This window comes from Mustela nivalis, assembly GCF_964662115.1.
Source record: "Mustela nivalis genome assembly, chromosome: 1".
Classification (NCBI taxonomy): Eukaryota; Metazoa; Chordata; class Mammalia; order Carnivora; family Mustelidae; genus Mustela; species Mustela nivalis.
In genome coordinates this window covers 125,717,510-125,730,844 of record NC_139020.1, presented here as the reverse complement: position 1 = coordinate 125,730,844, position 13,335 = coordinate 125,717,510, and the positions used below count along the sequence as shown (strand labels likewise).

The 13,335-nt window shown below is 51.4% G+C and overlaps 1 protein-coding gene and 1 long non-coding RNA gene across 2 annotated transcripts in view; one reads left to right on the top strand and one right to left on the bottom strand.

The window, feature by feature from the left end:
• The first annotated feature begins 849 nt into the window (after positions 1 to 849).
• On the top strand, positions 850 to 6,250 carry LOC309858788. The gene is made up of 2 exons (XR_014308322.1): positions 850 to 922; positions 5,978 to 6,250. It is a non-coding gene; the product is annotated as an uncharacterized lncRNA (long non-coding RNA).
• Positions 6,251 to 6,334: 84 nt separating this feature from the next.
• The window catches only part of KY (kyphoscoliosis peptidase), a 45,351-nt gene continuing 38,350 nt past the window's right edge, over positions 6,335 to 13,335 (bottom strand). Inside the window, exon 11 of the mRNA XM_082718165.1 lies at positions 6,335 to 9,575. Coding sequence (XP_082574291.1) covers positions 8,680 to 9,575 — 896 coding nt within the window. The 3' untranslated portion in view covers positions 6,335 to 8,679. The remainder of the gene's footprint in view (positions 9,576 to 13,335) is intronic.

The window sequence follows — 13,335 nt, the reverse complement described above, 5'->3', positions numbered from 1 at the left end:
TCGCCTCCAATCCCAGTTTCCCAGCCCTTTCTGGGGGGTGGACCTCCCTGAGAACGTCTTGGGTTCTCCTCGCAGTTCAGGCTCTGGTGTCCAGAGCTGGGCAAAAGCCACAGGAGCCAGTCTTTGTGAACTGGAAACATGTTTCGACAAATGTCAGTGAACGGTTATTGGACTGCTGAGTTATGTTACTTCACTGGTCCTGTCTTCATCTTTCCTCTCTGTTGTCCCAATGAAACACTTACCAAGCGTTTACCAAACCCCGATTTTGTGCCATGGAGAAAAATCAAAGTAACTATGTTCAAACAATTCATCACCAATGCACGAGCCTCCAAGTACCCCCCAATTTCATGCATCATGCAGCAAGTACCTGGTTGACAGATGAGCTGACAAAAGGCTAAGGGAGCATGGAGGGTGGACAGATAGGGGCTGGTTCAGATCCCTGAAGACCAGGCAGGGCTTCTCCAGACAGAGATGGGGGGAAGGGTTTCCCAGTGAGAAGGAACAGCATGTGTGAAAAGCACCGTGGTGAGAGGGTCCATGGCCTGTTTGATGTCATGTGGTTGATTTTTGCAAAAATGATCTTGTGGAGAGTAACTAGAGACAAAGCAGAGAAAACAGTGTGAAGCCACAGCGGGGATTATAGATTGAATGTTTGTATGCCCCCCAGAATTCATGGGTTGAGACCAAATCCCCCATGTGATGGTGTTTGGAGGTGGGGCCTTTGGAAGGTGATTAGGTCGTGAGGGTAGAGCTCTCATGGATGGGAGTAGCTTCCTTATAAAGAGACTCCAGAGAGTAAGCTTGTCCCCTCCACCAGGTGAGGACACAAGAAGAAAGCAGCCATCTACGAATCAGGAAGTGGGTTTTCATCAAACACCGAATCTGCAAATGACTTGCTCTCAGATTTCTAGCCTCCAGAATGGTAAGCAACAAAATTCTGCTGTTTATTAGCCTCTCCCATCTCTGGTATTCTCTTACAGCAGCCAGAACAGACTAAGACAGTGGGGGACTGAGTCTTACCCCTTGGACAATGGGGAGTTTTGGGCAGGTTTTAAGTAAGCGTGTAACATGAGCAGATCCTTCTGGCTTTAGTGTTAAGGCTGCTGTGGGTGATGGAAGCAGGAGGCCAAGATGGAGAGGGAAGGAAGAAGCTGCCTTCTGTCAGTCGAGTCTCCAGCACCTTGAAGGCAGCCCTTGGAGGATGTGTTCCTCCTGTCAGACATGGATCCCACCTCTGTCCCTTCAACAAACCATTTGGTGGCTTCTCACCAGTGATCACTGGATCCCAGATGGCTTTGAGATGAAGCTACACCCAATCTTTTCTGAATCCTTTGCCGTAGACACAGAGATGTATTGCTCAGCTTTCCTGTCAAGAGAGAACTTGATGGTTACCTGTAAGGGGTATGTCAGATAGCTGAGAGCTCTCAGTTGGCAATCCCTTCAGGGTCTGCCTTAGCTTTATACTGTGTTGGATTCAGTTTGCTAATGTTTTTGGAGGATTTTTATATCTGTTTTCATGAGAGATATTCATCTGTTTTTCTATTTTCTTATAATGTATTTTGTTTTGGTATTAGGATGATGCTGGCCTCAGATGAGTTAGGAAGCCCTCTGCTTCTATCTTCTGGAAGAGGTTGTAGAAAATTGAAAATTGGTATAATTTCTTCTTTAAGTGTTTGGTGGACTTCACCAGCGAACCTCTCTGGGCCTGGTGCTTTTTTTGTAGAAGGTTATTGATTATTGACTCAATTTCTTTAAAAGTTTATAGGCCTATTCAGATCACCTATTTCTTCTTGTGTGAATTTTGACAGATTGTGTCTTTCAAGGAATGGTAGGTTATCAAATTTGGGGGCATAGAGTTATCTATAGTATTCCTTTATTATCCTTTTATTTTTTTATTTTTTATTTTTAATTTCCTTTATTATCTTTTTAATGTGCATGGGATCTATAGTGATACCTCCTCTTTCACTTCTGGTATTGGTAATTGTGTCCTTTCTTTTTTTCTTAACTAGCTTGGCTAGAGGCTTATAGATGTTATTGATCTTTTCTAAGAACAAAGCTTTTGATTTTGCTGATTTTCTCTATTGATTTTTTATTTTCAATTTATTGATTTCTGTTCTTTTTGAATCATTTATTTTCTTTTGCTTACTTTGCTCTTCTTTTTCTAGTTCCCTATAGTGGAAGCTTAGATTATTGATCTCAGAGCTTTCTACTTTTTCAATATTTGCTTTTAATGCTCTTAATTTCCTTCTAAAGAGAGCTTTTGCTGCATCTTTCAAAGTTTGATAAGTTGTGTTTTCATTTTCCTGTAGTTCAAAATATTTCAAAATTTCTCTTGAGATTTCTTCTTTGACCCATTAGCTATTTGGAAGTGTGTTGTTTAATCTACAAATATTTTGGGATTTTCCATTTACCTTTCTGTTACTGATGTCTAGTTTAATTCCACTCTGGTCTGAGAGCAGACATTATGTAATTTCCATTCTTTTCAGTCCATTGGGGTATGCTTTATGGTCCAAAACGTGGTCTTTCTTGGTGACTATTCTATGTGCAATTGGAAAGAATATGTAATCTGCTATCGTTGGATGAAGTAGTTTATAGATGCCAGCTGTATCTAGTATTTGGGGGTGGTGTTGAGTTCAACTATTTCCTTACTAATTTTCTGCTTGTAGATGGATCCATTCCCCCTGTCCCAGAAGCATGAGGGGATTTTTCTCTGATATTCACTGTGAGACCTGGTAGAGATCCAGGAGATAAAACTCACAAAAATGTAGGGGTTCTGATGACTGGGTCACCCTGGAGAGTTTTCAACTCTCAAGACTGTCCACACTAAGCCCCAGCAATTTGTCAATTACAATTCAGGTTTTCCCACCCAGGCAATAATTCCCTGGGAGGCTCCTATTCTGGTGGACTGTGATTCTTGGTATCAGCTGTCATTCTCTCCAGTTTGGGGAGGGGACAATGGTTTACCTTGTGACTTCACTTCTCCTACAGACATAAGTTTGATTTTTCCATTTGTCAGCCTTTTATCTGTTGGAGGGAATGTTGGCTTCTAGACTTCTTACACGCTGGATCAGAAACCGAACATGCGTCTTAGCTTTTGAACTGGGTCCAAGCTTTTCCTGGTCAGCCCATAGCCAATGACTGAGCAGACTGGGGTCTATAGGGCTTGGCTGTTTAGACTTGGACGGCTGTCTGAAGTTCTCTCTGCTTTATCTTTCATGGGCATTACACTCTAGTACCTTGTTTGCATTCCTAACTCTGTCTCAGCATCTGCTTGCCAGGGAGCCCACCTGGCACATTTGAACATATATATGATCAATACTGTTTTGGTTCCAGGAGGAAAGCAGGGAAACCTGTGAACCACGGATGTGGATAATCTGATTTACAAGGTGTAGCTTGCTAACCTTCAGGCTAGTCTCCACCACTCACCCTGTCACAGGTCCCTCTTTAGGTGTGGTTCTATGAGCCACCCCACATAGTGCTGTCCGGAGTGAAGACCTTAGTTAGAACCTGGCCTCTTCAGAATCCAGGTAAAGGAGGAGTTTCTGCCTCTGTGTCAAAACCAGTTTTTGTTTGAAGACCTACCTTTTCCATCAGCACCTGACACAAATTATCCTTTCTCCAAAGACAGCAGACTTCTTCTGAAAGGCTTTCATGGAAACCTTGTCTTAACACAACCAATAGTTCTATATTCTTATAAGAAGATACACGGGGAGTCATGGGGCAACTGGTGGTGGTGGGGTTCATATCATCGTGGAAAGCAATCACCACAGCGGAGCTGTGAGATGATGAAGGCTTGAATTATGGCAAAGGCTGGGGTTGGATGTGAGGCTGGGAGAGTGGGTCAGAATGGCCCAGATTTCATCACTGAGGGGAATGAGGGAGTCACTAGTGACCATCGCGGCTCTGACTCAGCTACCTGGGGGATGGGGATGCATTTACTGCACTGGGGGCCCAGGAGGAGTTGGAGGGAATGTAGAGGAGAAAAGTGACTTCAGTTCAGTATCTTTTGATTTGGGGATGCCTGTGGGATATCTAAGGGAAGGCATCCCAATCGCTGCCTGACTTTTCATTTTCTTTTGTCCTGCTTGCAAAATCAGAGAGAAGCAGCATCCTGTCAGGGGCTGTTGCTTTCCCTTTGGTCCCTCTGCTGGGTTTGCTCCAGCCCCTTGCCCTCAGGCAAGAGAGGAGCAGGCAGCTCAATCTGCTGGAGGCTGCAGGGCAGGCTCTTAACACAGCAGGGCCCTTCAGACGTTCCCAAACACAATCCCAGGGCTACCACCTGCCAGCATATGTTCACAGAGATGCAGCATCACAAACTCTCCGGACTGGAAGGGACGTTAGAGGTCATCCGTTCCAGCCTCCTGGTTGGCACTCTCAGATTGTCCGAATCATTTAAGAGTTCCTTTTCTGAATGCAAGAGACTCTCTTATGACTTCTCCTTAAATATGCTGTTAAAGACACGGTCCATCCGTGCGTTTCCTTCCTCAGGAGACGTGCGTGGGGGCCTCACATTGGTGGGTCCAGCGGGGAGAGGTGCTACAAGGCCAGATTTGAGAACACAGTTCTTTCTGTCCTTCACACTACAGCTACGACGATGGTCTCCATGGTTACGGCAGCTTCTCAGGGGTACCTGGCTGTTCGTGTTGTCTATTTCCCTAAATGTCTAATTTGTGAATAACCTGTTTAGGTAACCTGCTGGGAAGTTTCTGTATTGTATCTGAGAATCAAGACATAGATATATACTCAAAACAACAAAAAAAGAAGGCTGATAGGCATTTTGGGTACATTTTTTTCTTTTACTAATAACAGAAATTAGGATTGACTTGAAAAATTTCAAGTTAAACAAGATTCAATGAAAGAAACACTGCCTTCATGTTCTTCAAAGGCATGTGAGCCAGAGAGGGGCTGATCTAACCTAATTATGTTTTCTTTAATGTGAAATAGCTATTTGCCTGACATTCCATTTGCATCTCCCCATCACATTCAAATGGCTGGGACATTGATTTTTTTTTTTTTTTCCCCGCGGACTCCCTTTGAACATGAAAGTGTTTTTTCCTATTTTTTTCCCCCCTGGTGAGAGCAGTGATAAGTACGGATCGATAATTACATTGTTGGATAAAAATGAATATAAATTTTATTGAAAAACAACACCAGCAACAATGTGGGGAAAGCCTACTCAACAGCCACTGGCCCACACAACTCAACACACACGTTATGAAAAGTAATCAGCTCTTAAGATTTCTGGCTACTTCTTTCCAATGAAAAGAAATGATAGACCCCAGAGAAACTGATGTGGGACACAGACGCACATCACCCCTGAACACACTACTAACAGCGAACGATGTGGCAATCAGTACTGTTCACTTTGTGTTTGTTGGGGACGATCTAGTGTACTTGAAGGATTAACTGGTTTAGAGAGAATTTAGTCCTTCCAGTTAGCCTAGCATCTAAAACCCAGACCACTGGGAAAACTTTTCCAGTTTTCAGAGTCCTTTGAGAAGAGGATTTTCACAAACTTTCTTGGCACCCTGCCCCTCCTGCTTGAAAACAGGAAATAGTTCTTTATGTCTAGCCTAAATCCTTCATGCTTCAGTTAATCTATTTATTTCCTTTTAATCTCCGCAGGCCATGAGGAGTCTGTCTGGGTGGGGCGGTGCAGCATATGGGGAACTCACAATGACCATAATCAGATTGAAACGGCGTCCAGCTGTGCTGCTGGCACACTGAAAGGAGTTAATTGCCGTTGTGGTTGTAGCCCATTTGCCCCCCACTCCCACACCCTCCCCGACCTTCTGCACCCTTCTGCCTGTGGCCAAAGCCCTGAGTGTGATCAGTCTCGGTCCTTCACCAGCGTAGTAACGAGCGCGGTCAGAGCGGTCTCTTCCGGTCCCATATCCAGCGTTGTTTCCATTTCAAGACGTGATTTCTCCGGAAAACACCCCCGAGTATTACATGCCTTGTCTTCTCACCCTGCCAGGCAGGCCCCGAGCTCGCCTCACGGCTTGCGCGTGCCAAAGATGTGCTCCGTGTGTACATGAGGGAACACCCAGTGAACTGAACATAAACGTCTCAGTAGCGAATTTCAGATTCTGCCTAAAACCCCCGGGGGATCCGCTCGCCCTCGCAGTTCCGCTCGCCGGCAGCTCCACGCTATGGGCACCAGGGGGCGCCCGTGCCATTCCACCAGACGCCGGGACTCGGGTACCAGGAAACAAAGATGGGGATTTGAATAAAAGGCTTCAAAATGCAACCCTGAATTCTATCCTGAGCAGCATGCGTGTAAAAATTCATGAAGATTGGATTTCATTCCATGTATTTTTACTTCGGTGGAAAGAAATTCAGGTGATTTCTGACAGTGCCTACAGCTGTCTTTACAAGGGTGGGGGGGAGGTTGACACAGAAGGAGGGGTTCCGGGTTGCTCTGCAGACCTTTGGAGAGGTTGGGCCTGGCCTTTCTGGGGCAGCTCCCGTTGTGCCGAGTGGCATCCTCTGCCCGCTCCAGAATGTACTGATTAGTTATATTATTTTTATAAAAAGGTACATGTTGTCCTCATCAGGACTAGCTATGGTTCTGGGTCCAGGGAGTCACATGAGTCATAGAAGGCACTTGTTATTTGGATAAAACAGCACATTTCTTTCAGCCCATAAAATCAAAGGTGTGAAAAAAGGCTGTTTTCAGGGTGTAAGAACTCCCCTTGTTTTCCCGTCGTGGTTACTGCACAGCGGTTCTGCCTTGGGGGCCTTTGTGCATTTTCCAGGTGTGAGTGACAACAGTGCCAAAGGCTTGGGTGGCAGAGCCTGCCAGAGGGTACTGGACATAGGCCAGGGGAGAGCGCAGACCCCCATGGTGTGCTGCCCTTGTATTCTAGGGCCCCCACCTGGTGAGGGTTGGGTATCCCTGTCACATGGCTCAAGGTCAGGTCCAAGTTGGGTGGCAGCGAGGACCTTTGGGGAGGTGATGAAGTTTTGGGAGCCTGGAAATTTAGGCAGTCCTCTTTGGCGTGCTGCCAGGCTGCTGCCACCCACCTTGAGCTCTGAGATGGCAGGGGCAGGACCCCCTTGGTTCCCTCTGTTACCACAGCATCTCACACGGAGCCCGGTGCTTATGAAGGGCCCCGTGAACCTTTGCTGAATACACGAATGTGAGGATGATGGCAGGGAGGGGAGGCATGGGCATCCGGCTGGCTGGCTGTCGCTGATCCTGAGGACATGCAGAAGAGTAGTTGAGAGCAAGGGCGCTGGGCAGTGCCAGTTCTCAGGGTGAGGGCACTGACACTGGAGGGGGGCTGCCAAGCTGACAAGCCAGGAGGTAGGGAGCCCCGGCAGGGGCTCCTCGTGCTGGGAGGGTGCTGCCATGGCCACACAGGGCCTCTCCCTCCTTCCTTCTCCCCTGCCCTTGCAGGAAGGAGCCAGCCTTGCCGCCGTTGCCACGGCAACACGGGCCTGAGGTGCTGCTGAGGGCCGCTGGGCAGCTGAGGTTCCTAGGGCTAGAGAAGGCGGCGTGGAAGGCAGGACCCCAGGGGTCCCTCATGGCAGAAAAAGGCCAGAAGGGAGATGGGATGCAGACAAGCCCCAAAACAGCTCCCAGAGCAGGTGGAGGTCCCTGTGTGGGCTTTGCTGGTGGGGACCCTTGGGGGTCAGCAGAGCCCTGTTAGCTCATGAGTCTCCTCGGCACTGTGGTATTTGCTCTACTCCCTGCCTGGCCTCCCTGCCCAGGTCTTGATTTAGGGTTATCAACAAGACCCCCCAACCCCTCAAGGGCCTAGCAGCCTCTTGAAGCAACCCGTGCAAGTGCAGGCCAGGGCCTGAAGGAAGCCCAGCCTCTGAGAGAGCCTGGAGGGCCACCGACTCACTAGACTGAGCCGGACTGTGGGCGCTTCTGAGAGCGCGGAGTCGGAGGCCTCGCACTCTCACTCTTAGGGGATGGGGCTGCTGGGGTGTCCCCGGCCCTCCGGCCTTCTACCCAGGGCACCCAAGAGTGGGCCCTGGGAGCCCCCTCCTGACTCTTCTATCGCCACATTCTCAGTGTTTCTGGGACTGTGGAGCCTCCAGCCAGACGCAGGCTGGCGAGCTTCCTCTTCCCACCTTCCTTCCTCTAGGGCTCTTAAAGAGCAAGAGACAGCAGGAATGCAGAAGATGGTCAGGTCTGGGGGGAAAAAAATGGTAGTCTGACGCTCCCTGGGGTCCAAGAATCCGTGAGAGACGCTGAGGCTACCTGAAAGGGGCTCTGTGAGTCATTCAGGGTGACTCAGCCTTGCAGGCCGGTCTCTCTTGGGCACGAAGGACAATTCTCTTACCATCGCGTGAAAAGCTTTCTGCCTGGGCAACCTCCCTGCTTTCCCACATCAACCCTATAAAAACAACAAGAGCATTAACACGAGAAGGGGGCATCTGGGCAGTGGTGTATGGTTCACAATACCTTGGATTTACATAGCACCTTTTTCTTCTAAAGGGCCCATGCCTCCGTCCCCTTGGCCGCGGCCACAGCCAAGTGAAGCCGTGGGATGCAACATCCCCGCCTCCGTGGCCAAGTGGAGAGACTGAGGCAGAGGCCTCGAAGTGGTTTCATGCAGGCTCGGCGGTGTCTGGGGCTCTCTGCACCTCCGTCGGGCCCTCCCTGGGCAAGTGTGGGCTCGGCCCTCTGGGAAGGGGCGGAGGGGGTGGCCGGGGCACCAGACCTCAAGGGGCGTTCACTTTGTACTTCAGGATGTAGGAGTAGAAGTTGTGGTTGGCGTTCTCCAGCACCATGACGTAGATCTCGCGGCAGCCGGCCGTGCTGCAGCTGCCCTCCCAGTAGCCCTCTTGATTCAGGGTCAGGGGCCACGTGTCCTGCCCCTTCACCAGGGCTTTGGCAACCCCATGGAGTTTCAGTTTGAACGAGACGTCCCGGTTGGCGGGAAGCACGCCTGACAGAGGCTCCAGCAACTCATTGTCCTGCCCCCAGTTGCCAAAGCTCTCGGGGAACATGGGCCAGTTCACCTTGGTGTTGGTGCAGCACAGGAGGTAATTGAAGACGAAGACGTAGTTGCCTGGCTCCAGCCTCTTCTTAACAAAGATCTTGAGGGCAAACTTGCCCGCCTGGGGCAGCTGGACCTTCAGCTCGGCCCGCTTCTCCCGCTGTAGCTGGAAGATGTAGCGTCGCTGTGTCTCCTCGGTGATGGGGCCTTCGTCCCCATGCAGGGAAGCCAGGACGCTGATGCCCTCCTCCACATCGAAGCTGATAGAGCAGCGCCCGTCGCTGGTGTGGATGATGGGGTCGGGGTGGGAGGGCTTCACGATGCCCATCTGCTCTGAGAACCAGCTGGGGCCCACGGGCTGGTGCAGCTCGGCCGGCAGCCGGACGCTGAGGTCCACGTAGTTGCACTTGAGCGTGTACTCCAGCACTGAGCTATAGACGTCAGAGTTGCCCTTGGCAAAGATCTGCAGCTTGTGGGTGCCCACCGCCGGAGGGTATATGTCCAGCTTCATCCCGTTCTTCCGGAGGCTCAGCAGCCCGTGCTCCTGCTTGCCGTTGAGCATGAACATGAAGAGTGTCGGGGCACGGCTCTCAATGGTGATGGTGGCTTTCCCGTTCACTGTGGAGAGAGAGCCAGGGTCAGGGGCGGCCCGGGATGTGCCGATGTGCTGCTGAGTGGTTAACACCTGGCTCTCGGGGGAAGAAGCCCTGACTCTACATCTGCCTATTTCCACGGTGTGAGTGTTTCCAGCATGATGGATTTTAGGTGATCGAGACGATGTCCCCGAACACCGTGTAAGCCAGTCGCGGCGCACCACGGGAGGGGCTCCCCTCCGGGCTGCGGGTTGTTCTCTCAGGGTGAGCACCTCGGCAGAAAATCTGCCCCAGCTCTACTTGTTTGCCGCACCCAAGCGATTCTGGATTTCATTTAGATGAAAGTGGCCTGGAGGCTTAGCCAGATTTGAGCAGGGGAGAGGGCTTGGGGGCAAGGAGGGCCTGTGACTGCGTGGAGGGGCTCCCTTTGTCTCCTTCCAGTCTTAAGCCTTATTTCAGGTGCTCCCTCCAGCCTCTGTTTATTACAGCGGCAGTGTCTGTCAGGTGAACACTGGACCTTCAAACCTGGCTGGGAGGGTTTCATTGCCAGAGGCTGTGCTCAAGGGGCGGGGCTGCCTCCTTGCTTCCCCCACTGCTGCCACCCCAGGACTCTCACTTGGCTGTGGCTTGGCCTATCTCTGGAGGACTTTTGCCTCCCCTCCCCCTCTCCCCTTGCCCTCTGGTTTTGTCTTCCTCTGTCCCGGTCCCTGTTTTTCAGGGATAGGTGGTCAGTTCTCCTGCTCTACCGACCATGAGAACTCCCCCACCTGGTCGTCCTTGCCTTGCAGGACCATAGGGAGGGGCTGTGGCTCCTTGCAGAGCCTTAATCCTCTTCCTCCCTGAAGCCCCACACCTGCGCCTTGTCTCAGCAACTGCCCCAGCCCAAGTCAGGTTCACAGGTGAGTGCAAAGTAAGGGGACAGGCCACCCTCAGAGCCACTCTCCACAGGAATCTTTTCCCAGTCTGAGGTCGAACGCTTTTGCTGGGGAGGCCATGCCTGGGCTCTAGAACAAGTACCTCCAAGACTTCCCCTCTAATCTGCCCCAAGGCCCTGACTCCAGGCTGCTCTGCTCCTGAATTCAGTGCTAATTCCCAACTAGCCAGTGAGAATCCCAAAGCAGCCGAAAGAAAGGATGGGCATTCACTGGCTGGCTCCCTTCTGTTTCTCCACGGACTTCTTCATCTGGAACCTTTTCCCGGCCTTCCCTTGCAGGGAACCCCTCCCCGCTGCAGTCCCCTTCCTCCCACATAACTCATCTGGCCTATGTCCCCACTCTCCAAAGACTTCGGTGACTTCCTTGGAGCCTCTGGGCTGCTGGCCCACCCTCCTGGCCGCCCTCTTCTCCTCTCGCAGCCCCGGCCCGCTCCAGCCCTGTCCAGCCACCACTGCACATTCCACTGCCATTTCTTCCCTCTCTGCCAAACTGCTTGTGGGGTGCTTTGGGCTATCTTCTTTGGCCACTTTCTTTCTCCACTGCCTCCAGCCACTATGGGACATCTGTCTTATGGTAACCTCCAAAGGAACGTGCCCCAGAGCAACAGACTTGTTACCAGTCTCTTTCTGTTGAATCTCTCCTCTCCCCTTGCTTCCTCTTTTTTTTTTTTTTAAAGATTTTATCCATTTATTTATTTGACAGATAGTACAAGCAGGCAGAGAGAGAGGAAGGGAAGCAGTCTCCCCGCTGAGCAGAGAGCCCAATGTGGGACTCGATCCCAGGACCCTGAGATCATGACCTGAGCCGAAGGCAGTGGCTTAACCCACTGAGCCACCCAGGCGCCCCCCCTTGCTTCCTCTTATAGACAAACTCAGTGCGCAGAGGTTGTCTCAGCCTTCAACTGCTCATGGCCCCGCCCTGTTCCATCTTGCTTCTGAGTTGGCTGTGAGATGGCACAGAATTCACCTTTGATGTGCAGTCCCACCCGAGGGCCCCTGGCAAATTAGCTGCCTGGTCACTCCTGTGTTCACTTGTGTGAGTCACTATCAAACTGGAGACCAGTGAGAGTCCTGTCCCCTCCTGCCTGGCCTGAGTCAGGACCTCCTTTCTGGGACCACAGTGCATTCTCCTGCCTCCTCCAGGGTACACATCCCAGAGCCCTCACACCTGTACTTCCCTCCACCCTTTTCCCCCAAACCAGATAAGACCTTGGCACAACGTCTGACTGTAGAGAAGCCTTTTCCTGAGCCCTCAGTAAGGTCCAGCTCCCCTGGAGGCCTTTCTTGACGCTCCACATCCCCTTCAGGAACCTTAGCATTGTTGTACTGAATCAGTTCCTGTGATGTCTATCTTCTCCATAGGGGTGAGCACTGTGGGGAATTGGCTTCCTGCATCCTTTCCTGCGTGTCCCAAGCCTCACCAGGGTGCCTGGGCCAGCAGATTCTATGCAAAGGATTGCTGAATGGCTGGAAGACTTGAAAGAAGGACTGGCGGCCCTAGGGACTCTGTGGGAGCCCCTGGCCTCTCCTGCATCTCTTCTCCCTCCACCTCCCCCGGGCCCCCACATCCCCGTCCTCTTCCTTCCCTGCTTTTCACCCACCTGTTTCTCCTCCTGCTTTCTTCTCTTCCCCACTCTTAACAAAACTAGCTCCAACAAAGAAATAGTCCTTAAATATGCATCACGAATATGGGATCAAATTTGAGATTACTGTATATTAAGAAACCCAGTGTTTACATTCTGTGTCTCTTGCCAAGGCAAGTTCTACTCCGTGGCGTTAATTTGACTTTGGTGTGGCCTGGTCCATTCTTCCCTGTGGTTCCATGGCCCACACCAGTGAGAACAGGCTCCCTGTCTGATCTGTGCCCAGAAAACGTGTTCTTGAAGATAGCAATCTCACACTGTCATTTTAACAGCAGGAGCCTCCAGATATTTGTAGTTTTAGAAGAGTATTCGAGAGCTCAGCAAACTGGTTAAGGAAAGCATTGTGAGGCAGAAGGAGGAAATCAGCTAGAAACAGCACAGGGATACCTGTGCTCCCCGTGCCCCTATCCCTCTACATGGGGGCTGGGGCTCACCAGCAGACACGCCCACAGACCTCTTCATGCTAACAGCCAGTGCCAGCTCAGGTCCTCCCTTTTGGGAGTATGGGGACCCCCTACTCTCCGAGATGATGCCAACAGGCAGGACTTTCCTGAAATGTGGGGGTGTGTGTGGGTGGGCTTGGGGGGTAGGTGCACCAACTAGGCTGTGGTGAGCCCTGTAGTGTGTCCAGGTTATGTGTCCAGCCCTGGACCAGGCACCAGGGCCTTCGACGTACATAAAGCAAAGGTCATGAGGCTCGTGACCACAGTTCTGTACCCTCTCCCTCACAGCTGCCCCCCCAAACCCCAGAGTGCCCAAACACACCTGGCTGGGTGCCTGTGGCCCCTGTGGGGATGTGGGGAGCAAAGATCAGTCTAGGCCAGCCATGGGGACAGCTCAGCTATGGGTCCTGCCCTTCCTACTCCCAGGGAAGTTGGGAGGAAAAGGCTGGACTCTGCCTCCAGGAGGGAAGCCGGCAGAGATGACAGGCATCTGAGCTGGTCAAGGGAAGGACAGAGAGGAAGGCAGGCTGCACCCCTGGAGCCAGCCCTGGTCTAGGGGTGCTTGAGTTCAGACGTTGGGGGGCTTGCTGTGTCCTTCCAGAGCGTGTCTGTCCCTGCGTGTGGTGACGCCTGCTCTCTTCCAGCTCCTAAGGCCCCGCTCAGCAGCTACTCCCTGATAAAGCCTCCCCCGGTCCTCTGTCCCGGGAGACCCCTGCTGCTCTCCCACTCCCTGCTTGGACTGCCCACACACAGAGACCAGCTTGG